Consider the following 27,831-nt stretch of genomic DNA (forward strand, 5'->3'; position numbering starts at 1 on the left):
CACATTCTTGACGGATATTGTCTTTAAGAGCTGCAAGAGTCAGTGGCTTGTTGACATATACACGCGACTACAAAAAGCCCCACAAAAAGAAATCTGAAGCAATCATACCAGGCTATCTTGCTGACCAGTGCAAATCGACAAAACGGAAGATTAAGCGCCCGGGAAATGCATCCTTCATCATATCGGTTGTAGCATCGGTTGTTTATTTACGTGTATTTCGCATGTGTTTACTACACAAATGTCAAAACAGAACTGACATTACGAGCTATTTTAAAAACAGAAAGCTGATTTTTGAGACGGACGAAGGCACCAAGAGCTACTCTATCTCGAGTGGAGTACCACAAGGCTCAGTGTTAGGCCCACTATTATGGAACCTTATGTATGACGGGGTGCTAAGAAGACAGCAACCAACAGACGTGAAACTAGTAGCTTATGCGGACGACCTCATGGTGGTAGCAGTCGCCAAACAATTAGCCGACCTGAGAAATAAATGTACTGAGTGCTTAAATAGTCTACGCCAATGGTTCTCTTCTATGAGTCTGAAACTGGCGGAGGAAAAAACAGAAGTTTTACTGATAAGCACTAGGAAGATAGAAGAACGAATAGAGCTCACCATAGGGGAATGCAAGATTACCTCGCAGCCACAATTAAAGTATCTGGGAGTAATATTAGATTCCAAATTAAAATTTAAAGAACACTTGGAGTATACTTCCGCCAAGGCAAACAGAATTTATAATGCCCTATCGAGAATGATTACCAATAGAGACTGTGTGCGTTCCAGCCCGCGATTCTTAATGGCGAAAGCAATCAGTTCCGTAATACTGTATGCGGCACCAGTATGGATACAGACAATGGATATAAAATCGTATGCAAAGCAAATAATTGCAGTGCATAGGCTTTCTGCAATTCGGGTAATAAGTGCTTTCCGGACTATATCAACCGACGCTGCTGAAGTGTTAGCCAGCATGCCGCCTATTGACATCCAGGGAGATGAACTCGAGCATTTATATCAATTATCAACGCCTAAAACAGTATCGGTAAGGATAGAGGAGAGAAACAATAGTACTAAAATGTGGCAAGAACGGTGGAATTCCTCATCCAAAGGGCGCTGGACCCATCGACTTATACCGGACATCCACTCGTGGATAGACAGACGACATGGGGACTTAGATTTCTATCTGACTCAAATACTTAGTGTACATGGATGCTTTAGTAGCTACCTTTTCCGATTCCACAATGACATTAGTCCGAACTGTCCGACGTGTACAGAGTATATAGAAGACTCTGAACATGTATTATTTCATTGCCCTCGATTTTCGAATACAAGGGAACAGCTAAATACCATACTCGGTGGTAGTTTTATGGTCGATAACTTGACGACACTCAAGTGTCAGTCGACTGATAAATGGAAAGCTGTCAGCGAAGCGTCCGCGTTCATAATGACCAAACTGAGATCTTTTCAACAGACTAGGCGTCCGTCAATCCGCGCAATAGAGGAGACTTAAATGTCTTGTCCCTCCCACGAAGTAATACCTAGCCGGTAGTTCCGTGGGAAAAAAAGTAAAAGTAGATGTACTGCCCAGAACTGCAGTTTCCATCAGAAAGGTGAGCATTCACTCTGATAACCGAGCGCCTATATTAAAGAGTTTATTATCACCATATACATATATTATATATAACTCGACTATGTCCTTCTGATCGGTCATTACATATGTAGATACACTCGTTCATACACCAAGCTGTTTAGTTAATCCCACCTTCTCCATCCCATTTCTACAATGTATATATTCTTCTACTTTTCTATGGAAACGTAAACATTGCAAATCTTCCTGATTTCTTTACAGTCACCGTTATCTCAAATCTTCACGCGACAGTAGGCGTATAAACATTAACAAGTCGTGGGAACACAAACACGTCTTTTACACACTACAACAATATGTTTTTACATTCTCTCCCACAATATAGAATAAATTGTGACTTTTATCAGTTTAATGTTAAATAATATAAGTAAGGTAATGTGAAAAATATATATTTGCATTTCTCCTAGCGATAGTAATAAGCAAATAGTGAGGAAGCGCGTAAGCCGATATGCAAATATTAAACAGAAATAAGTATATTTAATAATAGTATATTTTCTAGAAATATTAATATATTTTTGCTAATTATTATAAGATTGTACAATTACAATTTTCGCATTTTAAATTTGTTGTTAGTGCAACTCTAATGAAGTTCTTTCTGTTAATTGATTAATAATTAATTATATTTGCTAAGTATATTAGCATTTGAGGATCCTAAATGAGGTCCAAAATAATTTTTTATAAAAACAATCGATTTCCGAACATACATACATAACTCAAATCTAAACTGCAGTGAAATACTAATTTTCGAATGATTTGTATTATTTCAATAAGAAAAAATTAAGTGCAATCTCATCAAGAATTACCAGAATGACTTTTATGAACAAGTGGAACGGTCTAAAAAAGACAATTTAACCTACGATATTGGTAAGTTCAAGGTAAGCAAACAAAAACTGCGCTAAGTTCGGGTATAAAACACACTTTTCATACTCTTGCAACTTGCAAAAATTCAAGCCAGGGAACTACCTTCAGGTATGGTATATGGAGGATGGAGTTATGTGTAGAAGTTCATGCAAGCGAGTGAAGTTCTCTGACTGTCATTCAGTGCCCTGAAACGATTATTTTACATAGGGCTAAGCAGCTCACGACTTACAGTCCTAGGCAAAAAACCATACGTTTGCGGATTCTGCGGCGAGAAAAAGCGAAACATCCCCTCCACAGTGTTGTGCGCTGGGTTTGGGACCCACCACGTAAAAAACAATACCAATGAAAAAAAGAAAACAGCTCGAATGAGAGACCTCACTTTTGATGACGACCATAGCAAAGGCATTAAGGATAACGATTTAAGGGCATGCGCCTGGAATGTCCGGTCCCTTAATTGGGAAGATGCCGCTACCAAGCTGGTTAGATGTTCTCGCTAGAGGAAGGCTGACATTACCGCCGTCCAAGAAATACGATGATCGGGACAAGGACTGAGGACAGTAGGTCATTGTGGCATTTACTACGGTGGGCATATAAAGAAGCGCAAATTCGATGTGAGATTTGTGGTGGGAGAAAGACACAATCCGCGTCAAAGCGAAATTCTTCAACATATCGCTGATTTGTGGCCACTGATCGACTTCGCCGGGGCCCGAAATATTGTTATCTGTAGTACTAGATTCCAGCATAGAAATATTCGCCGAGCTACCTGGCTCTCTCTGGAGCGAAAAGCCACCATCAAGATCTATCATGTTGTGGTAGACAGAAGACAGATATCCAGTGGTCTAGACGTGCGTACGGTCCGAGGTCCTAACAACGACTCGGGCCACTATCTTGTTGCAGCCAAGATACCGTACCATACAGCCCATCTCTGTACAGCAAAGAACGCACGTCAACAAGCTCAAGGAGGGTTAGACGTCGAGAAGTTACAATCACAACAGACAACCGAACGATTTTCTACTCGACTTTCACTCCTGCTCTCTGAGAGCACTCGTCAGCAACTCGGTAAAGGGTCGAAACCATTAGTTTTCGGAAAATGCAAAAGAACAGCTGGTATGATGAGGAGTACCGTGTCGCAGTGGACAGAAAGCAGATTGCTTACTTCGTAACGTTGCAATCGACCACAACACGTTCGGGATTGGATAGATGCCGAAAGCTGAAGAGAGAAACGAGACGCATTTGCAGGCAAAAGAAGAGAGAGGCCAAATTCCGTGAGTACAAAGAGCTTGACAAGCCACCCGACATTGGTAATGCTCAAAAATTCTACGAAAAGATGCGACAACTAAGAGAAGGTTTCAAGACCGGAGCATACTCTGATAGAACCCCCAGAGGTGATCTAGTAACTGATGCCCAGAGCATACAAAAATTTTTAGGGAAACATTTCTTCTGCCTGCTGAATGCCAGTGAAGAAATTACCGGTCTGAAGAACAACAAAGCGGCGGGGCAATACCAAAAAAAAGCTCCGTCAGGATCGTGAGTGACATCTTCAAGCCGTTCGATAACAAACGAGGTTTCAGACAAGGCGACTTCCTATTGTGCGACTCCTTTAATCTACGCCTGGAGAAAATAATTTGAGCTGCAGAGCTTATTTGAGCAGGTACAATTTTCTACAAGACTGTACAGCTGTGCCTCAGCAGCCGTTGATACAGATTTCATTGGCCTCAACATCCGCGCCATTAGTTATGTTTTCACTAGAATGGATAAGGAAGCGTTGCAAATGGGTCTGGTAGTGAACGAGAGCAAGACGAAATATCTCCTGTTATCAAACAAACAGTCGTAGCACTCGTGATTTGGCTCCCGCGTCCTTGTTGACAGTCACAACTTCGAAGTCGAAGACCGAGTCGTGTATATTGGAATCAGCATTAACACTAACAATGGACTGAATAGGCATTTGAGAAGTAAATTCCTCTCTCGACGAACAAAAACCAAACTCTACAAGTCACGTTTCATCCTCGTTCTGATATATGGTGCTATGGGCATTGACAAAATCTGATGAGTCGGCGTCACGAGCTTCAGAGATAACGATTACCGTAGTCGACGGAACAATGAGCTGTACGAGAAATAAGACGACATCAACATAGTTCAGCGATTTAAGTGACAGCGGCTTCGCTAGCTGTTTGTATGGTTGTCAGCAGCCTCATTAGACGCATTGGATATTATGCTCCCCATGACAAGGAAGAGCTGGGTCATGTTGTCCGAATGGACGAAAATACACCAGCTCTGAAACTATTCGACTCAGTACCCGCCGGGGGAAGCAGAGGGAGAGGAAGATCTCCACGCCGTTGGAAAGACCAGATGGAGAAGGACCTGGCTTCGCGCTTGGAATCTACAATTGGCGCCAAACAGCTAAAACGAGTGACGATTGGTGCGCTGTTGTAAACTCGGCGATAACCGCGTAGGCGGTGTCTACGCCAATTAAAAAGAAGAAGAAGATTTATTACTTAAATAATACGCTCCGCTATGCGATAACCTGAATACATGACTGACAAATCTAACGATTTACGATACTTTTAAACAATTAAAATTTGAAATGTACTGTTAACTAATTAGTAGTATTAATATCAACAAAAAGCTGCTAAAAATGCAACAAATAAACACCTCATTGGTAATCCCATTCTAAATATTACTATATAAGTACATGCATATGCTATTATCCATTCAATAAAATATGATAAATAGAAGTTGCTCATACGCCCCGCCAACAAGAACGTAATAACCCGAATGTGCGCGCCTAAGCTTCCCCTAATAAATCTATTTAACTGTCACTGTAACGTAACCATAAGCTTTCGCTCAATATTGATAGCAAGAAGCTAAGCACAACACCGCTTCGTCAGCTGCTACGCAAGTCACCGACAAATCGCGCACAAAGCTGCGCAGCCACTCGCCAGCAACCAACTCGTTACTTCCAGAACTGATCGTCTCTCTATTGAGATGTATGTATACTTGGGTGAGTGTGTGTGTGTTAGTCGATCGTTAAACAAACTCGCTACCGGATTAAAATAGCGCGTTTCGAGACCTAAACCGTTTAATAGTCCGTCAACCGCTCAACGGTAAAGCGGTTCAACGCAGCGAGCGCGCAAAGTAGCAAACGAATGTGAAGTGTAGTGAAAACGAATAAAAAAGCAAATTGTGTAAATACTGATTTAGCAACGGTTGTATGTTGTAAGTGACAGTGACAGCGTTTGGCGTGCAATTCAAGTGCGAACGTTCAACGCTTGAATTAAAAAATTAAGCGCAGCTTTTGTTGTGAACAAATAAAGCCAGACAACACCAAAAAGTGACGCGAAAAAATCATAATTTCAGTACAAAAACGAGACTATTTCAGTTAATTGGCGAACAGTAGGAAATTATTGTTGCCCAAGCGTGAAATAAGTGTTGTGAATGGGCAAAGAAATTGTGTTCGAAGATATAACAAAACAAAACTAGGCGAATTTGTAAGCGAATAATTAAATATAAAATGTAACTGTTTTGAACGTAGCGAATTTTTTAAGAAAATGAAGCACTAAATACGAACTCCATTATTTTAAGCGATATTAATACGCCCTACTTTAATATTTTTGTAAACTTATAAAAAAAAATATGAATTGGTGGAACACTTTGTGAACTTAAAACGAAATATGAACAAGTGAAACAGGTTTTTATATCGAAATTTGAGCAGCTAAAAATTATATTTTTGAACCAGAAAAGAATACTCTTTATTTTTTAAAATTATACTGAAATTTTCAGAAAGTTTTTATGTAAAAAGTTCGTAAAAACACTTTTGAACCTTAAAAAACAATATTTGTTCCGTCAAATCACACATTCTTGCGCCGAAAAACTTGCGTATATAAAAGAAAATGGCTTCATCCACGCTTGCTCACATTTTTGCTGCAATTTTTGTTTGCTACCTCTGCGGCACACTGCAACAAGCTCATGCTGCCACAGAGTATAACCGTTATTTGGCGCATATTTTTCAAAAATATGGCACTGGTGGCACAATTTCATTCGAGGTGAGTGGAAAAATATTAGTTAATTTCAGTACGGGACTGTGTAAAATTAATTAATTTTTATACTGTTCATAAATTTTTTTATAATATTTAATATTAACACAAATATTAAATTATATTAATATTAATATTAAATATTCTCAAATATTTAGTTTCGAAAACGGTGTATTTTAACAGGAATCTGATTGAAATTATTTAAGGTATTTTTGACATATGAAAATCAATAACACTTTTGAAGCGTTTTTATACAATAAAGCCTTAAATTTACAAAACAAACGGCGGAAGCAAAGTTGTAGACCTAATATACCTCAATTTCGAACTACTCGAGATTCAAAAAGCGTAAAAATTAGTAAAATTAATATTAATTTTCAATTTCATTAATATTTTTAAAATATAAAAATATTTAAATTAAAAATTTTTTTGTAAGAGGAACGTAATTTTTTCGAAAATATTGAGAAATATATCATTTTCGAACTAATTGAGTTTAAAAAAGTAAAAGTTAATACTTTTTATTAATTAATATATGTAAGTATATATTTTTGAGCTCCAATATAAACCCCTTATAATTTTAAAAATTGAATTTTTTATACATTTTTTTATTTTTAAAAACATAATTTTCGAACTTTTCGTATTTCTAAAACGTAGAAAGGAATAAAATATAGCATTTATCTGTATTAAAATTTAAGAAGTGAAATAAGTAAAGCACTACATAGCCACCTACACAGGCAGCTACCGTCAATGACCGGCCTCTGTAACGCTATTATGACTTACTGAATGAAATAAAATATGGCACAGTATATTGCTTATTTAATGAGAAACAGCATAAGTCAAAGTACAGATATATACAATATTCATATATATATACTTGCATATATTATTAATAATAAAAGATATTTCGTTCTGGACGACCTTCGTCCTTTTTTTCAACTGATGAAAATATTAAAAAGGTGAGGGACATGACGCTTGAAAATCGTCAAGCAAGTGTTAGAGAGATGGCAAGAGAGCTCGAAATCTCTCGCGAGTCTGTTCGAATGTTTTTGGTGGATATTATAAGTATTAAACGCGTTCTTACTCGATTAGTCCCGATAAAGCTGATTTTTTTTCAATTACAGTACCGTAAACAGGTCTCTTTGGACATATGATGATCGTGCAAATTCCGATCCCACATTCATTGACAGCATTATAACAGCCGATGAGACATGAGCTTATGAGTTTGGCAAGCAAACAAATCAACAGTCATCGGAATGGAGAGAAAACACTAGCCAAAACCACGGCAAAATCGCGAAAAACGCTCAAAAATCAAAGTGGTGCTCAGTGCTTTTTTCGATATTAGTGGTTGGTTGCATCATGAATTTGTTCCGGAGGGACAGGCGGTCAATAAAGAGTTCTATTTGGTCGTATTGAGGTGTTTGCGAAAGAACATTTGTCGAAAACGGCCAAAATTGTGGAAGAACAATGCATGAATTTTACTCGAAGATAATGGACAGTCGTTTATAGTACAAGCCTTAATTGTACCTCTAATCAATCAATAATTACTCTATTGAAATTTACCATATGGCTTTATTAGCCTGTGTTAAAATCAAATGAATTTAAATTTTCTCCAAAATTGTCAGTATTTTTTAAACAAATATTCGTTGATATTATTAACTGTGTTTGCACAGCATTTTAAGTAGAATTTAACAGCAACTTTTTAGTACTGTTTATTTTACCTTAAAAATGCTTTGTAAATATGGCATTCTTTTAATTTTTTTAAGCATTGCATTTTATATAAGAGAAGTTAAATAAGCTTGCATGTGATAATGAATGAAGTCAACACAACGATTCCACAAAGCTGAGAGTCTACAATCAGCTAGTGTGAGTTAAAAAATAAAATACTTAAAATAAAAATTCAACAATCAATATGGACTTGCGCTACTAAAAGAAAGCAATCAGCTACGTGCACTTTCTTGAAACGAGTCAGCAAATAGTTTTTAAACTCAACTTTCTAAAAAGATTTTAAGTTTTTTTTATAAAATTTAAAATTTACTTTTCTTTAAAAAAAAAATGTTTTTAAAGCTTTAAAAAAATATAAGTTTTGATTTTTTTTCTAAAATTTAATTTTTTTTAATTAAAAAATACTTTTAAATTATCTAAATTTAAAAATAAGATCTATATTATTTTGTAATTTTAAAATTTATTTATTTGCATAAAATTTTTTAATTATATTTATAAAATTAAAAAAATATTTTAAAATTATTTAAATTAAAAAAAAATTACATTATCTCTAGCAGTACGAGTAAATTCTTAAAAAAAATTAAAATTATCCGATCTTAAGAATTTTGAATTTTTAATAAAAGGAATTAAATTAAAATGTTGAATTTAAAATAAAAAAAATAATTACCAAAAATAAAATTTTGATTTTTTTTATAAAATTAAAAAGTTCTAAATTTCGATTTTGAGTGTAAAAATTTATTTTTCAATTTTGAATTTCGATTTTGCAATTAAAAATTAATATTTCCATTTTTAACCTTAACAAAATCAATAACAATTTCAAAGTTTTTAAGGACCAAAAATTAAATTTTCAATTTTCATTCCCAAACAAAATCAATTCACACTCTTCAAACGATATTTCGTTAAAAAAAAGTCATATACTTCATTCAAAACTGAGTATAAAATCACTTAATCAATTTTATAAATATTTTATTCTAAAAATAGTAGATCTTAGCAGCTTTTACCATAAGTCTACATTATCTAAATTATACATACGAGCGAGCCATATAATCATATTTACAGAGTTTTATACGCCATATAAAATATAGTACTCTTTTCTTTATGCAATTTTCTACTTAATCCAAGCGACACATTTTCAAATCACTATCGTGTATGTCTTCTGCAAGAGCTTAACGCTGCTGTAATGAGCAAATAATTGAAGAAAAAGACTGACAGTCAGATAAATCGCGACATGGCTAGATACAAGCTCATATTTAATATATATACAACCAGCTATATATACATACATACTATATATCTATCTAAAATGTCTTCATAGCAGCCGACTACACGCTGTGCTGTTGACTACTTTAAACGTTTGTGTACATATGTATGTATAATATACATTGTATATACACCTCTTATCAACGCCAACTAACTAACTGGCTGTTTATCTGAAATTCTTCTCACTTGATCTCCATTTAAACGCGATCTCAAAGTGACAACGCAACGTACAATAAGCGTTTAGCAGTGCTATCTTAATCTGCTTTATTAAAATTTTTATTTATTATTTAATATTTTTATACACTTGCAACATTTGGCTACAGAGTATAATAGTTTTGTTCAAGAAAGCAAGAAAGTATCGGTCAATGTGTGTGACATACATATAATTGAAATTCAGAGAGCAGCCTTTTCTGATAGTAGAATGTCTGTATGCTAAAAATGGGTTGAATCGACTAAATATTTTTTTTAGCTCTCGTATACCTAATATAAAGATTTTCGAAACTTCCGGTTGACTTTATGCCGCATATATCAGCCAATATGTGAGTTATCTTATTAAAATTGAGAGTGTACGTTTTTCTAAAAACGGTGCGTTTTTCGTGCTTAGAATGAATAAAATTTGGTGAAAATTCACCCTAAACCCATATGAGTAACTAACTTTATATACCTGAAAGTATTACCACAGCTTTAAGCCTAGCAAGTTGCAAGAGTATGAAATGCTCAGTTATAGCCGCACTTAGCCCTTCCTTACTTATCTTCTTTTATTATTTAATATTCTTTGTTTAAAAACTTATAGACATACAAACATATATAGGTTTGTGTATTTAAGGAAGAGTTGTTTTTTAATCAAATTTATGGCAGCGGATTTGTAAGAGTGTTTTGAAATTGTTATTTCACGTCGACAAAGAAATGAAATCACAATTTTTTATAGCACTCATGCAACAGTTAGCAAATAAGTGCATAGAAAGGTAACAAACACTTAAGTGGGCATAAGAGAAAATTGACTTACAGGTTATGTGCACCCAACGTTTGAAAATTGATTTTATGGTTATGTACACCCAACGTTGAATAACTTTCTCCCATGTAACATTTAAATCATTAAAAACATTAATATTGTAACATTTCTATCAAGTTCACATTACATATTAAATGCTGAACTCATCACCGGCTGATAACTGGTTCAATGTTCGGTATTAAGGGCATCGTGCATGAAGCCAAGCCGCCGCATTTTTTTTTTTTTGCCTTGTCAGTCAGCTTTCTAATCAAGTTTAATTAACGGCTTGTGACTTATTTACATAAACACATGCATAGATCTTGACATTTATAATATAAGATGATGCTGTAATTCATATAAAGCTACCACTACTTATCAGTTTCAATTTCAACAGCATTAAGTGTCATTAAGAATGCATTTTTAGTTTGACGTGTTTAATATTTGCTTAGAAGAAATGTTGCAAGATGGATTTAAATGAGATTAGTACACCTGCTGCTATGAAGAGATTACGTTTATCAATTGGAACAGCACGGTATCTTTCGTTTTTTGGGTTAAATAAATCTGCCGCTGCATGAAATTTCGGAATTCACAGGTGAACTAAGCTTTTTTTTATTGCATTTTATAAAATTTCTTGTAGTAAAGCCACTTCATTAAATAAAAACAAGAAAAAACGTTAACTTCGGCTGCAGCGAAACTATAATACGCTTCTGAGATGCATTTCTTATAGGGTATAAAAAGTTTTTTATAATGATTTTCGGTCAGATTGGTTAGTTTCAATGGCAGGTACATACTAAAGTGGTTCGAACTGAAAAATATATTCTGTGATTGTAGCAATGCCTTAAATAATATATTTTATAAGGTTACTCCTGTTTAATTCTCGACGTTAAAAGCTTTATTGTATACTTTTCGGTGTCCCGTCAAAGATATAAAAAGTGATAACAATAAATTACACCCTCTCTTTAAAAAAAATTCATTTTAGAAGCTTTATAATGCAATATGAAAACGTGAAAATCTTTACAATTTATTTACAAAAAAAGAGTGCTAAGAAAACACTTAACTCTTTTTATTTTTAAGTACTTTCTATTACTTATTACTTGCAAAGTTCAAAAAGTTTACCGCTAACCTAATGAAGTATCTTCCCAACACCAATAAAACCCCCATTTAAAAGTGCAAATAAAAATAAACGTGATCTTCAATTCAGGCAAAACATTATCTCTTAACAATATTGCAGTTATAAGCTGAATAAATTATTTCTGACTCAGTTTCGCGTTTGCCTAATCACGTTTTTTCATCACTATTAAAAAAGAGTTACACAACAAAGAGTTGTCTACAGCAAGTAAATGTTTAATTTCTTTATAATTTATAGAGCGGAAGTATTTAATAAGTAATTAAAATATGTGGATTCACATGTAGATAAACATATACAATCCATTTAAATAAAAAGATACAACGCGCAACTGATTTCCTGTTGCCTTGATTTTCCGTTTATAAATATTTCTTTATATATACCAATATTTTTTATAAAAAAATTTGTAAAAGCTATTTGCTAGTAAATTTTTGAAATGTTAAACATTTGCAAAATATTCTACAAGTCTATATTTATTCTAAATAAACATTTGTTTGAAATTATTTTAAAAAAGTACTCACTTTGAAATCACCTCATCCATGCGCAATTATTTTGCCTTCAGTCAACACCTTCAAACTGCAATCAATAACCGACAAACACTTTCACTTGTTAACGAGTCTTTCTGTTCACTTCACTTCTCACATCTTTCATGTTTTGCCACAAATATATATTTTTATAATAATTGTACCATAAAATTTTCTGTTAAATCTCGTGCGTCACATGTTTTCACCTACCCGAAACTTTAGTTATATTATTCCTCGCTATTTACACACATTTATTCTTGCTACTCGTCGCTATGCTAAATTGTCACCATAATGTTGTAATACATGCCAAATAAATTACCAACAAAGCTCTTTGATGCATTATTCTGTTTGCTTTTTCTGCGAAGCATATTCACACTCGTACATACTCGTTACATGGTTCTGCCCTGCCTGCGCCAGTCGCTGCTGCGCACATTCTTTTCACTTTCACACTCGTACTCGTTACTTGGTTGCTGCGTAGGACAGCTATGTAACGCCTCTGCCTGCGCCAGGCGCTGTTGCGCACATTCTTTTCACTTGCAAATATAACATACACGCACTCGTTACTTGGTTGCTGCGCAGGACAGCTATGTTCTGCCTCTGCCTGCGCCAGTTGCTGTTGCACACATTCTTTTCACTTGCAAAAACTCTCACTAAAAACATTGTTCACACTATAGTTTTTCTACAAATCGATTAAATACTTTAATTAGTTATATTTTGTCAACAAATTATGTAATTTAGTTCACAAGTAACCATGAAATTCAATATTTTCACTGACCAAGCGTTAACGGCAAATTTTTTCGCTGTCAAAAAGAAACGGTAACTGGAAACAACTGCTGAAAAGGAAATTGGATTATTTTCCATATTGAAAATGTAGGGTTGCATTAAATACTATTAAAAAAAACTCACCAAATTCAATCGATTTCGCTACGCTCCGCAACAATTCGCTTCGCAAGTCCTTACTTTTTCGCTATTTCCATATTCCTTCTCATTACGCTATCTCTTCACAGATGTCGCTGACTAAAACGCATACACACATTTCGTTATTGCATTCGTAATACATCCGTAAGAAATTACCAACAAAGTCTTCCGCTTTAACACTTCCTTCATTATTCGTGCAATGCACACACACACTCATATACATGTAATTACGCGCACTTATCTCAAATGATGCGCCGACGCCAGCAACTGCTTCGCAAGTTCTTTTCAATTGTGCAAATAATCTGAAGGAGAACATCGCCCGCACTCTAATTTTTATATAAACCGATTAAATAACACCATAAGTTATATTTTAACACTAAATTATGTAATTAAATTCACAATTTAACACAAAATTCAATATTTTACCGAGAACGCGTTACCCGCTCAACTTTTTCGACGGCAAAAAGGAACGGGAACTGAAAGGAAATATGAGAAGAGGATGTAGAGTTGCCTTAGTTATTAAAAATTGTAATTTTAAACCGTGTCACTAAGGGGAAACAATTTTGTTGTATGAGCTATTTTAAATAATTGTAGATATTTATTAAAATCTATTTTTCTTTTTCCTTTGTTTTAACAAATTATTATTTTAATTGTCAGAGAGTTTTTATTAAATCGATAAAAATGAATTATAAGCTTTTATATTAATTTTTGTAATAACTACGAGTAGGCAACCCAATTTTTTCTTCTCTCAGCTGTTATTAGTTCCCGTTCCTTTTACTTTTCTGTGCAAAAAAGTTACTCGCTTAAATATTAATTTAGAAAATATTAATTAGTGCTATTATTTTTGTACTTACAAATTAAGATTGATGTCACAACAAATCTAATGATTTAGCTTAAACGATTTCTGTGTAAAATTTAGTGTGTGCAATGTTTTCATTTAATTAATTTGTATGTGAAAATAAAGGGCAACGCAGGAGTCAACGCCGGCAGCGGTGAAGCTTAGCTAGCTTGGGCAGTAGCTGTATAGTGTATATATGTATGTATTTATGAATATGTTAGCAAAAATATGTAATTAATAAGCAAAGGGAATATAAATGATAAGTTTAATTATTTTTCGCGTGTAGAAAGACAATAACAAAATTGAAAGAAAAAATAGTGAATGATTTTGGTAAAAATTTTCACAGACGAGTTTGCACGGAGCTTCGCTGCAAAGGAGGTGTGATATAGATTCGTGGTAGTACAATATAAGTAAAATATGTTATATAAGTAAATAGTGAAATATAACTGTATGTAATGGAAAGTGTGTATGTATGTGTGTATTATTTATAAAACAAATTTTAAAAAGTGCACAAATATTTTTTGCCAACACTGGAAAATATAACTACGAAATGAACTGCTAGGAACCACAGCGAAAAATAAAACCAAATGTTTAACATTATCGTGTGTAATGTGTAAAATGATTCCTATATACATATATTTGTATATTTACACAGATTTATATGTTAATTACTTCAGTGAAATTATAAATTTAATAGTGAACATGTGTCGGAGCGCAAATTATTATTTAAAACGTGAGTTATGAGGGACAAATAAAAAATGTTATTCAAAGAATTGAATGAAGTGAAATAAACAGCAAAAATATACAAATATTTATATATATGTATGTATAGTTAGGGGACTTACAACTTGTCATAGACATCGTAAAATCTTAAAATTATAAAATGTTTACACTTGTTTAAAAATTTGTTGTTGGATTACATACAAAAAATGAGTTTTCGGAATAACTATTCTCAGTGCTATGTTTTTGATTCGTAATTACTTATAATTTAATGAGATTATATGAAATCCGTAACCATATATTTTTAACCACCCGTTGTCAGATATAACCAATATGTAACCAATATATAACCATTTTATAACCAAAACTCTAATTTTGTTTCAATATGAGTGGTTTCTATTAAATGATTTATCCTTCGCCTGTGAACTTATGAAAAGTTATGTTATATTATTTTTTATTTTTGGTGACGATATATGAAGAACATTCGCTTTCTATCACAGACAGTGAGAGATCTTCAATATACTGACTTTCCATACATATTATTATACTATATAACATACATGAATGCATATATGCACATATATAGTTTTCAATGATCGTTCATAAATTCCTCAGCACAACCACAAAGAATTTTATGCGTCTATTCACTGAAATAAAAGAATTAATTGCCAAAGCAGAGTTTGCATGCAAATATGCTCTTGAGTGAGTGCGAATAATAGAAACAGGTTGATTATTATATGCATAAGCAGGTATGCCGGTATGTCTACAAATATGTAAATATGTATATAACAATGCTTATAACCAACGCCATCGCATGGTATGCATATTCTTAAGTGTGCATGTTTGTAGAACTCCATAAAATCTATGCAAATTTGTATGCGTTGCGCATAGATTTTACTGTCGCTCACGTTCAGCGTTACTAAAAAGCGGATGGGTGGTGTGGCAGCTGAACTGTTTAATCATATTTTTGTATATGTGTGTATGTGTTAGCATTTTTGGATTGTATGCGAGTAGAGACGACAATAAAGAATAAGAGATGTGAAGTCTGCAAGGAAATTCTTAAATATACTTTACGGACAGTTGCCAAGTTTGATAAAAAAAATTTTCGGATTTCATAATTTTTGCTATACAATTTTACTGTTAGGCATTACATCAACAAAAATTCATACTCAGTTCCCAAAAATTTGTTTTGCTTTTCCTACAGGGTTTGCATGTATTTTTTTTTTTTTTTTGAACATAATCTTAATCGCCTAGCTGAGTTAAAAACTGTGATTCGTTGACTACCACAAAAACCTTAATGAGATAACGCGCACGCAAACTTGCTTGCCATAAAAAATTACGGAAAGTTTGGCAAATTTCGTCAGCAATAGATTTGTCACACTTGTCGGCGATTTGTTTAAGTTTTTGGTGAGAAGTCGACTTGCTTCCTACATAGCTTAAAATCTATGTTAATTAAAGGCAACGCAAAGTAAGCTTGCGTGCGCATAATGTACCCAACACCTGCGCACTTATACAGTTAAGTATATATCGACACCTAAACTACAAAACAACGTATCATCAAAAAGAGCGATATTGAGTTTTTATTGCTTACGATTTACTAGATCATATTACTTGTATACAGCATAAAATTTGTAGCCGCCGCTGTCAGACATAACCAATATATAACCATTTTATACTCATTTTATAACCATTATATAACCATTCCATAACCAATACATAACCATTTTGTACCCAAATATATAACCATTTTATAACCTATACATAACCATTTTATAACCAATACATAACCATTTTGTAACCAAATATATAACCATTTTATAACTAATACATAACCATTTTATAACCAAAACTCTGATATGTTTTCAATATGACTGATTTCTATTATATTGTTTCTTCTTCGCCTGTAAACTTATGAAAAGTGCTGTTACGTTTTTTTGCATTTTAGGTGACGCTATATAAATATAACTATATAAAGGGTGATTTTTTAAGAGCTTGATAACTTTTTAAAAAAAAAAAACGCATAAAATTTGCAAAATCTCATCGGTTCTTTATTTGAAACGTTAGATTGGTTCATGACATTTACTTTTTGAAGATAATTTCATTTAAATGTTGACCGCGGCTGCGTCTTAGGTGGTCCATTCGGAAAGTCCAATTTTGGGCAACTTTTTCGAGCATTTCGGCCGGAATAGCCCGAATTTCTTCGGAAATGTTGTCTTACAAAGCTGAAATAGTTGCTGGCTTATTTCTGTAGACTTTAGCCACAAAAAATAGTCTAAAGGCGTTAAATCGCATGATCTTGGTGGCCAACTTACGGGTCCATTTCTTGCGATGAATTGTTGTCCGAAGTTTTCCCTCAAAATGGCCATAGAATCGCGAGCTGTGTGGCATGTAGCGCCATCTTGTTGAAACCACATGTCAACCAAGTTCAGTTCTTCCATTTTTGGCAACAAAAAGTTTGTTAGCATCGAACGATAGCGATCGCCATTCACCGTAACGTTGCGTCCAACAGCATCTTTGAAAAAATACGGTCCAATGATTCCACCAGCGTACAAACCACACCAAACAGTGCATTTTTCGGGCAATTTTGCTTATTTACGTAGCCATTCAACCAGAAATGAGCCTCATCGCTGAACAAAATTTGTCGATAAAACACATTTCGAACCGAACACTGATTTTGGTAATAAAATTCAATGATTTGCAAGCGTTGCTCGTTAGTAAGTCTATTCATGATGAAATGTCAAAGCATACTGAGCATCTTTCTCTTTGACACCATGTCTGAAATCCCACGTGATCTGTCAAATACTAATGCATGAAAATCCTAACCTCAAAAAAATCACCCGTTACATACATACTTGTATGTACATACATATCTATGTATTTATACCGCTTATAAGCGTGCGAACATTGCTCAAAACGCGTGCGTGACCGAAATGAACGAAATTGAGCGTAAAAGCCAATAAACCTTTCATTCAACACTGTACTATTTATGTACTTTGTTATATATACATATGTATGTACATACTTGTATATTATTTATTGTGCAATATTTTGTGTAGCAATTGCTAGATTTGTATGCCTAGCAAACCCTTTCGCTACATTTTATAGCTATTCAAGCAATAGTTTAGCACATTTGCGCACACGCACACATTAACAACAATAAGCGCAAATATTTTTTCACAAACATGTTACTTTTATAGACATATGTATGTAGTTGTTGATTATTATTAACACCGCTTCATTTGGCGGTTGCGATATTCAGCTAACACATGCACTATATCTCAGTTCAAGGCGTTGTTAGCCGTTAGTTTGGAAAATACCTACAGTGTGTAACGAAAATGTGCAGCTTTATAAGTAAAAACTTGGTTTCGTCTGATCAGTTTGTTTGGCAGCTATGTGCTATAGTAGCCCGATCTAAATAATTTTTATAGAGATATAGCACGGTTTCGGATAATTATCTGTGAAAAATATCTCGCAGATAATTTAGCAAATAAAAAAGTTTTTCATACAAAGACTTGAATTCGATTGATCAGTTTGTATGGCAGCTATAACCTATAGTAGTCCGACATCGACGATTTCATCAAATAAACAGCTTCTTAGGTAGAAAAGAAGTTGTGCAAAATTTCAGTTTGATATCTCAATACCTCGCATATGTACAGACAAAAGGACATGACGAAATCCACTCAGCTCGTCACACTGACCGCTACTAAACAAACGTCTCTAACATAAGTATTATTTAAGGGTTTTGAGCGTAAATCTGTGCTACATCTGTTGTTTGAAATATTTTAATTTATTTTACTATTTCTAATATAAATAATAACATTTATTTACAATAATTACACTGCTTCATTTACTACACTCACACTCGTATATAGCAGGTAGTAGTCGTTGTGTAGGGGGCGTATACGCAATATTTCGGTACAAATTTATTGTGATTTCATTTTTCTGCACTATTTAACATTCAAGTCAGCAATTTAGACAACAAAACATTGCCAATTTGGTATGAAAAAAAATTTATAAGCACACATACTAATCTACATATACGTGTGTACATATATATTAGTTGGCATATTAAAATTAAACACTAAAATAGTAGCAATTTAGTCAGCGGCTACGATAACGGTGCATTTCATGCTCAATGTGTTTAGAAATTGAATTTTACTATTTATTTTAACAAATAAATAATAGATTTTATTGCTTGCCGAGCAGAAGCTGTATGACGCTTTAGTTTTGAAGCCATAAATGAATAAATTTTCATACAAGCTACAGCTGATATTTAATTATGACTGTATTTGCGTCACTTACGACATACATATTTCTCAAATAACGGTAATGGTAATGATTTTAAAAACAAACAAGCAAAAACTAAAACTTCGAGTACACCTTAGCCTTATAAAGTGCATTTTTGTATTGGTTAAAAGCTTGTTAGAAGAGCTTTAACTTGATTTTGATTGGTGAGTTTGTATGGCAGCTACATGCTATAGTAGTACGATCTGAGCAATACTTTCACAGATTGTAGCCTTGCTTTAGACATTAAAATTTCTCGAATTTTGTGCAGATAACTTTTCAAATAAAAAAGTTTGTCATACTAGGACTATATTTTGGTCGTTAAGTTTGTATGGCAGCTATATGCTATGGTCATCCGATCTGAATAATAGTTTTGGAGATTGTAGCGATGTCTTTAATAATAATCTCTGCAAAATTTCGTGCAGATACCAGCTCAAATAAAAAAGTTTTCCATACAAAGACTGGATTTTGGTCGTTAAGTTTGTATGGCAGCTATATGATATAGTGACCCGATCTGAACGATTTTTTCATAGGATATACCATTGCATTGGTGAATATTGTATGTAGAATTTCGTGAAGATAGCTTGCCAAAAAAAAAAGTTTTTCATACAAGAACTTGTTTTTGATAGGTCAGTTTGTATGAAAGCTATACGCTATAATGCTCGGAACTGAACAAGTTATTCGAAGATTATAGCGCTCTCTTAAATAGTTATCTATGCCAATTTCTTTACAAATATCTTTTCGAATAAAAAAATTTTCCATACAAGGACTAGATTTTGTTCGATTACTTTGTATGGCAGCTATATGCTATAATGGTCCGATATCGACTTTTCCGACAAATAATCAACTTTTTGAAGCGAGTAAGACGTATGCAAAATTTTAAATCGATATCTCAAACATTGACTGAGTAGTTAAATCGACACAGTTCATCACTCCTCCTTTGGGATCTTGAAAACCGTGTAGCAAACTTAACATACCCGGTTCAGTGTACAGACAGAAATACATATATATAAACCTGGTTAGCAACACTTCCCTGCAAATAATATTAGTTTTTATGAATGTCTAAAAACCTAACTAATTACTAACCAAACAATAAGCTGGTGTGAAACAAATATTTTCCGATTGAACTAATAAATATTTTTCGACAAATTGCATAGATTATGGCATAATTAACTAAAGTAAATATTATGAGCGTCGCCGACTACGTAAGCGGCTTAAAAACAAGCCTATGTTGTTCCCAATTAACGACTAAGCTTCAAATTGAGAACAATCGAGCAATCTCGAATACCTGAAAGTGAGTGGCAATAAGCAATTAATTTGCCCGGGTTATCGCCATCAACACAGTACAAAGAATGGATAAACTAAAATCTTAGTGACTTAACTGTTAACACTAAATTAGTAAATTGACGCTCTAGCAATTAAAAGTAACACAAGATTTGGCAATTGGTTCATTAGACGTTGCTCAAGGTCTAATCGAAGTAATTAACCGGTTCTTGTAAAAATTATGGAGAATGGCGTTAAACGACTGTTAAAAATATAGTAATTAAACCAGACAGGCTTAAGAGATATTTGACCTCCTAAATCGATTATTAAGTGTTACAATACCTTCAGTAAGACAGAGACTAAAGGGAGAATCAGATACCTTCAAATACATCCTTGTAAGATCTCAAGAGACAATCCAACATCGGGACGGCAAGACAGATAGATTAATTAGTGTTACAGTATCTTTACTAAAGCAGACTCTCAGTCCAGGGAGAAGCAGAGACCTTCAAATGAATCTTTGTAAGATCTTAAGAGACAACCCGACATCGCGATCTCAAGAAGGAGCCAACACTCTTACGGCCGATAAAATTATTGAAAATGCTCGATCCAAGACTAACAGACTATAAACATAAGTTACAACTCTTTTAAAATTCATTCATATTCAAACTCAGTTTAAGATAGAGACTGGAAAACTGTTGTTCTCGGGGCATACTACTTTAGTATTTCCATGTAAAATGTGTATACACATTCGAGATCGTCCAACCAATAGCACTTATCCGTCTTTCAAAAGCCGATTCACAAAAATACTCCGTTCTTATAACATAAAACTGAAATATAAACAATCATGAGGCTTTAGTTTCATAAACTTATTTTTAAAACAATGTAGTATAACCTAAAAAATAAGAAATGCTCCTCAAATGTAAAAACTCTCAATAATAAATTGATTCCTATTTTTCCAGGGTCTCGAGCATTTGATGTACAATCTAGGCTTGGGACAAATCGAATTCGAGCCAGAGCATACAGTCGACGTACATCGTCCAAAGGGTTTTAAAATAGATGATGATGCCCAATTGACTGCTTATTTTGAGCAGAAAAATTTGAAATTCCAACCCACCGACGAAGATATGGAAGTCTTAACGCAAAAAAATTCAGAAGAGAAAGTGACCGACGAATTGGACATACTCATGAAGGAGAAGGAAAAAGGCATTTTGTTGGAGTTCAAAGAGATGCACGATCCAAAGCATAGACATCGGCGTGATAGTGGTAAGTAAAGTGAGATATTAAGAGCAAATTAGTATTTCTTGATAATATTTTCGGCGGAAGTATATATGCATAGGAAGCAATGAGCTTTTTCAAGGATGATTCGAAGAAAGTAGGGAAGGTTCGTAGGGAAGTTTTCTGTAAACAGCTTTCCGTCTGTCTTTGTTTTAGACCACCGAACTACTGTGGTGCTTTTCAAGCAGAAATGACGGCTAGTAAGGGGACAGTAGAAGTACTGCTATGAATTCAGCCCCTTTAAGGGTAGTGAGCTACAGCAGAGCGGGCAATACTTGCGCTGAACTCGCTAATTTTCAAGAAAATCTAGTCAAAAAGTGTCTGTTCTCACTAGAAATAACAACAATAAACTTCTTGTTCTTGTTGTAGCGACAAAATGAAGCCGATTTGATAGTACTTGGCCGGATAAAATTACGGGCCCGTTCCGGTTACGTAGACCCGACGTTCGTGTGAACGGCTACTTCATCATCAGACTCGTTTGGTTCATAGCTTAATCGCTTTTAACTGCAAAGTCGATGAGGCAGCTAGTGAAGGCACCGGAATGGGAACGAGTTGCATATCCATTACTATCTTGCGTTCTAGCACTGGACCAATGGAACTCGTGTGTGCTTAACAAGCGTTGGTCGACAACCCGCTCCTTTGCAATTTCAAGTCCTTTTTGGCAGAGAGAAGAATGCGGGAGATCTATCGAACTACGGGCCCTTAGCCAAGTTCATCTTGCCGCAATCTTAGTTGTTCTTACTGGACATTGTCCTATATGTATTCATTCGGCAAGGCTAAACATCTTGTCGGACGCATGTTGTCAAACTTGTAAGGAGGAGGGAGTGGTGCAAACATCTAAGCACTTTCTTCTCCATTGTTCACCCTTTGCAGGACTGTGATTGACACATTCCGGTAGTCTTACTTTCGGCGCACTAGGAGATAAAGCCGAAACCAACACTAGCCGTCTTAACAAATTAGGATCTAAAGCGCTTTTCGATTTGTGAGGGTCTTATGATTGATTAGATAGGACTTGTATGTAGTACCACAACAGACGGCGTTCTAAGCTGTCCAAGTGAGTTGCATGTAAGGATCGACCTCTTAACCTAACCTAACCTAACATTACTTTAAGGAATGAAATATCAATACATATTTTTCAAATAAACTCCTCCATACAGAAATGTCTCGCGATCAGCAATCAACCAATTACACTCCACATCTCTTCAATACAATGTCTTCTAGAAAATTTTAACCTTTTAAATTACCGTCGCCAGTTCTTCACTCAATAATTGCATAATTGTCTATGTTAAGGTTGCCAACCTTTACAAAAATGACCTCAAAACATTGAATAAACACTTTCCTCAATCAATTCGATACTTTATATTTACTATAATCAGTTTGACCTCCACTTTGTCGGCAAATATGAGTATGAAGTAATAATGAGCACGTCAACGAAGAAGATTCGTACACATACATACATACTACGTTGTCACAAAGGCAACTGTCACAAAGCCAACAATTGAAATGTCAATTTAGTGGCATTTTTATAATAAAAATCCCAGGATGTACATATTTACATATTCGTGGTGTGCATAATGAGGCGCTTGGCGCAATACTGTAGGTACATATATGCCGGCAACTCTTTATTGCGCGAACTCGGTAATTTAGCTAATTGGCATTATGCGCAATTTGATGTCAATGTGACTTTTACTTTCCGCTGTATGCAAAATGAAAGTTAGCAGACTTTAAATGATCGCGATCAATACTACGCGAAGGTTGCTTTCCGGATCAGAGGGTGCGGTTTTAAGTACTTGGAAGACATTCTTCTTCTTCTTCTACACTACAACCCTGGGTCAGTCAGGGACGAGAGATCGTTATGCACTTGGTCCTTCCGTTAGATATGTGGGCGTACCTGCTTCCGTTGTCCACCCGTGGGATTCCAGTCGAAGAAGCATCGTTCTTAGCGTACGACATGGCCAAACCAGTGCATACGTTGAATTTTTATGCACTTTACAGCATTCATTTATCCGTAGAACTGATAAAGTTCATTATTCGCTATTTTTCGCTCACGCGGACAGTTCCAAAATTCTCTCGAATGCATTTTCTTCCCGGGTGGTCGCATTCCATGTTTCTGCGAATTATAATAGAGCTGCAATAATAAGAGATTTATAGACCAAAAAGTAGCATCTGTTGACAAGAGTTATTCTGCGCTTGATCTTCATTGGATTATTAGCTGGTTCCGTCATACACCCAGTACTTAGCTTTCTAAAGTGCATGTCTACCTACAGTGACATAGTTCTCAAGACGCGCGGAACCTTTGTATGTGACTTCCAGGTATTTTTTTTTTTAAACTTAAAAACTTCTTAGAAAAACTATCGGTATTCTGTATTATTTTTTATATATATTATCATAAAATATATCACTTTGTATACTTTCGACAATGACAAATGTTCAGCCTTCACAAAACAAGAGTTATTATAATGATAATAGAATAGCGTAACGCTTCGTAGCACTAATTATTATAGTGTAGACTGAAAACTGAAGCTACCTCAATGTCATTATCATTATTATTTGCAATACTGCTGTTTAAATATAGTATAAACTCACATGAGATAGCGGCGATGTGATGAATTTAGCAGTGCTTGAGATTTAAAAATTTTGCTTTGCTGAAATAATAATACATCGACTTTTATTATCGGGTATAATTCTCTTCGCTTTTGCTTAATTTGATGTAGAGTAGACTATAGAGTGATGTAGAGTTAATAGAATTGCATCCCACTTTTTTCATATTAGCCTATATCTCTAACAAATATGTCTCGGTAATGCCTCAGCGATTCAGTATTCCTGAGTGATGTGCAAAAACTTCAGTTAATAGCAACTCTATAAAGGTAAAAACGAGAACTGAGTTTATAGCCGGATACAGATACTATTAGACTATTACACTATTGGCTGGGCAAATGCCAACAGCAAGCTCTCATAAAATATAAGCGATTATTGGTTTACTATGTGTTTTTTTTTTGCGCGAGATCACAATTCCGACAATGTATGTATCAATTTTTTAGTTAAAAACCTTTCCTCCCAATACTTTTTTCAAACGATCTTTGTGTTTGTAAATTTTGATATGTTAATTCGGATTCGGTTTTGTTAGTTTCATGCTTCAGATACTTCAAGAGATGATCCAATCTTAACCAATTCTACTATCTACGCACAACCTCGCTAGGCAAGTGGTATAAAGCTATACACCATTCTAAGCACAAATTTGCGCCGTATAGTCTCTTGTTTCAAGACCGACGCCGACTCGCAGCCGCACCTCTGGTGAACAGACGCTTCAAATAGACTTAAGTCTTGAATTCCAACGCAGAATATCACTTGCTAACTCGCGCTACTTCGGACTGAGCAGGCTATTAAAAAGTAAAGTCCTCAACCGTCAAACAAAGACCAAACTGTACAAGTCCCTCAATGATTCGCGTCCTGCTATATGATGCGAAGGCGTGGACTATGACAACATCTGATCTGTCGACCATAGGAGAGGCCACCACGGTTCGTTTGCATATTTCTAACAGTTTACGCCAATTTTCGATGACCCGTTAGCATTTCGGCTAGAATTTAGGCTATAGTGCGTCTTTAAATGTTGTCTTAGTGCTCCACGGTTATTGTCTGATTGTCGTAAACCTTTAATTTAATATACCGTATAATCTAGAGGCGTTAAAACACATGATCTTGCCAGCCATTTGCCAAACTTTGCACGAGGCCAATGTGTGGCGGCACACCGTATTGTTGGAATTGGAGTTTGTCTGTGTCGATTTTATCGAATTGCGGAAAAAAATCGGTCAACAACGTGACAAAACACTCGCCTTTGATGGTAATAGCATTTAATTTGACACAAATCCGTCCACGAACTGTCAAAATCACGTCATCCTTATTGATGGACGCTGTTATATTCAGAATTCCTTCTATAACCAAAAATACAAGTGACTCAAGGTATGGACCATCTGGCCAACATTTGAAAGAGATAATCTTCAAAAAAAAAAAGTCAAAAAATGTTCTTTCGAATGATAATATATATTCCCCATTAAATTTAAAGTTTCAGTGAAGTAGCAAACCTCGAAATGAATCACCCTTAATTAGAGTGTTTTGCAACATACTTTAGCTGGATGTATCATATAAGTACGATATATATATAAGTACGATATATATATATGAAAATAAAAATATATATTCATAAAAATATTTCTATGTATATTTCCAGTTAATCGTCGTCTTTGCAAAATCTTATCTTTATAGCTTAGACGTGCATACATAGTTATATATTTACTTACCTACTAAGTCCTTAAAATTTGTGCAAGTTGAAGGTGAAACTGCTTTGCACGCTTGTAGTAGATTACGAAGTCTCTGCTATATACAAATATTTATATAAATACGAATCTGTTGTTTCCGTGCTAATCTGACGTTTTTAGATTACGTTATACTTACGCTGATTTAAATTTTAAGTAAACATACATATTTTGTAGTGTATTAACATGCCTTGGATTGAGCACAAACTTTCCTGAAAAATAGTAAACAAAAACAAGTAAGGAATTCATACATTCTAAGCAAAAATGTGCGCCGTTATAAGAAAAACACACGCTCTCAATTTTGTTAAGATAATTTACAAACAGGTTTTGTCCGCAAAGTAATAGGAGTGAGTCGATTTAAAAAAATTAATGAACCAATCGTTATAAGTTTTAAAAAACTTTCAATATAGGCTGGCTCCTTCTGCGTCAATGTAGCGCTGCCAGCACGATTTCCAAGCACTGAAAGCGTCACGGAAGGCATTCTCCTTAATAGCCTTAAGATCCGAGGTGCATGCTGCTTAGATCCTCTCTGTCGTCTCAATATGCCTGCCTTTCATCGGCCTTTTCAGGCAATGAAGCAAAAAACAGGTCCGCGGCCACATCTGGATTGTATGTAGGGCGGCTGAGGGCGCGTTAGGCTGCCAGCCTTGGTTAGGTAGCTGTTCACAAGAAAGGCGGTGAGAGTCGTTATCGTGGAGCAACTTCCAATCGGCTGCAATGTCTTGTCAGACCTGATTGACCCTTCCTTTCAGTCTCTTAAGGACTTCTACGTAAACCTTGACGTTCACGGTTTGTCCAGGAGGAACAAATTCATGGTGAACGATGCCTTTGATGTCAAAAAAAACAATGAGCATCGTTTTCACTTTGGATTTGCTCATTCATTTGCTTATCATTCAGTCGCGGCGAAAGAAAAACAATTTTATACTTTTCGAACAAACCCAGTAAGAGACTAGTTTGTATATATTGTACTACTGTGCCCAAAAAATAAGGTGACATTGTATTTATTTTGAAAATTCTTTATTTATTCTTCCAAATCAATTTCATCCCCTTCAAAGTAATCCCCTCCCGATGCAATGCACTTATGCCAACGGATTTTCCAATCTTCGAAACACTGGTTGTAGTCACTTTCCGGGATGGCCTTCAGTTCCGTCTTCGCCGCGGCTTGAATCTCCTCTATCGTATAAAAACGGTGTCCCCGGAGCGGTCTTTTGAGCTTGGTGAACAGCCAGAAGTCGCACGGCGCCAGATTAGGTGCATACGGTGGTTGTGGAATGAAATGGGTTGAGTTTTTGGCGAAATGATCATGAATTCGTTTCCAAAAAATTCAATTTTTTCGATACCAGTCGAGATTTGACGCACTTGAGGCCCAAAACATCCTTCAAAATGGTATTGGCTGAGCCTTTCGATATGCCAACTTCATCAGCAAGGTCTCTAATTGTTAATCGACGGTTTTTCAACACCAAATCTTTGATTTGTTGAACGTGAGCTTCGTCGGTTGAGGTTGATGGTTGCCCTGGATGCTCTTCGTCTTTAAATTAAAATGTCACCTTATTTTTTGGACACAGTATACAGCTAATTCGACTCAACGTCACGCTGATCATTTATATAAGTATACATTTCATAGGTTCTCTAACGTTTCATTCTGAGTCTTCGTGGGCAATTAAATAACTATATATTTTGTTTGATTACGACCAGTAATTGTTCCCTGAAGTTAAAAAAATGAATAACTTCTATTTTAGTCTTTAAATATGAGATGTGTTATGCTTTCGGGAGGCCTAAAACACTCATAAGTTAGATTAGTTGTAAACATTAATTCATTTTTAGTTCAACGTTTCGGGAGGATCGGAGTTCAAGTAGAGCTTAGCATTTTTAGTATTTCCTCTACATTATCTGAAGCTTGAAGGAACGTTCTTTCGGATATGTAGTAGCTTTTTAGTAAAGGCTCTATTTAGCGCAGAACTTTCGAAGTCTTTCCAAAGATTCAACCCTTTAAAATAGTTTTCAAGAGCATCATAGGTCAAGTAGAGCTCGATATTTCCGTATTTCCTTTGCATTCCTTGAGGAA

The 27,831-nt window shown here is 34.9% G+C and overlaps 1 protein-coding gene across 1 annotated transcript in view; it reads left to right on the forward strand.

The window, feature by feature from the left end:
* Positions 1 to 5,567: 5,567 nt before the first annotated feature.
* LOC105227924 (zinc transporter ZIP6) overlaps positions 5,568 to 27,831 on the forward strand; it is a 30,499-nt gene continuing 8,235 nt past the window's right edge. The window contains exons 1-2 of the mRNA XM_049459277.1: positions 5,568 to 6,544; positions 21,138 to 21,441. Of these exons, the coding sequence (XP_049315234.1) occupies positions 6,392 to 6,544; positions 21,138 to 21,441 (457 nt within the window). The 5' untranslated portion in view covers positions 5,568 to 6,391. The remainder of the gene's footprint in view (positions 6,545 to 21,137; positions 21,442 to 27,831) is intronic.

The sequence above is a fragment of the Bactrocera dorsalis genome, chromosome 5, assembly GCF_023373825.1.
Source record: "Bactrocera dorsalis isolate Fly_Bdor chromosome 5, ASM2337382v1, whole genome shotgun sequence".
Taxonomy (NCBI): Eukaryota; Metazoa; Arthropoda; class Insecta; order Diptera; family Tephritidae; genus Bactrocera; species Bactrocera dorsalis.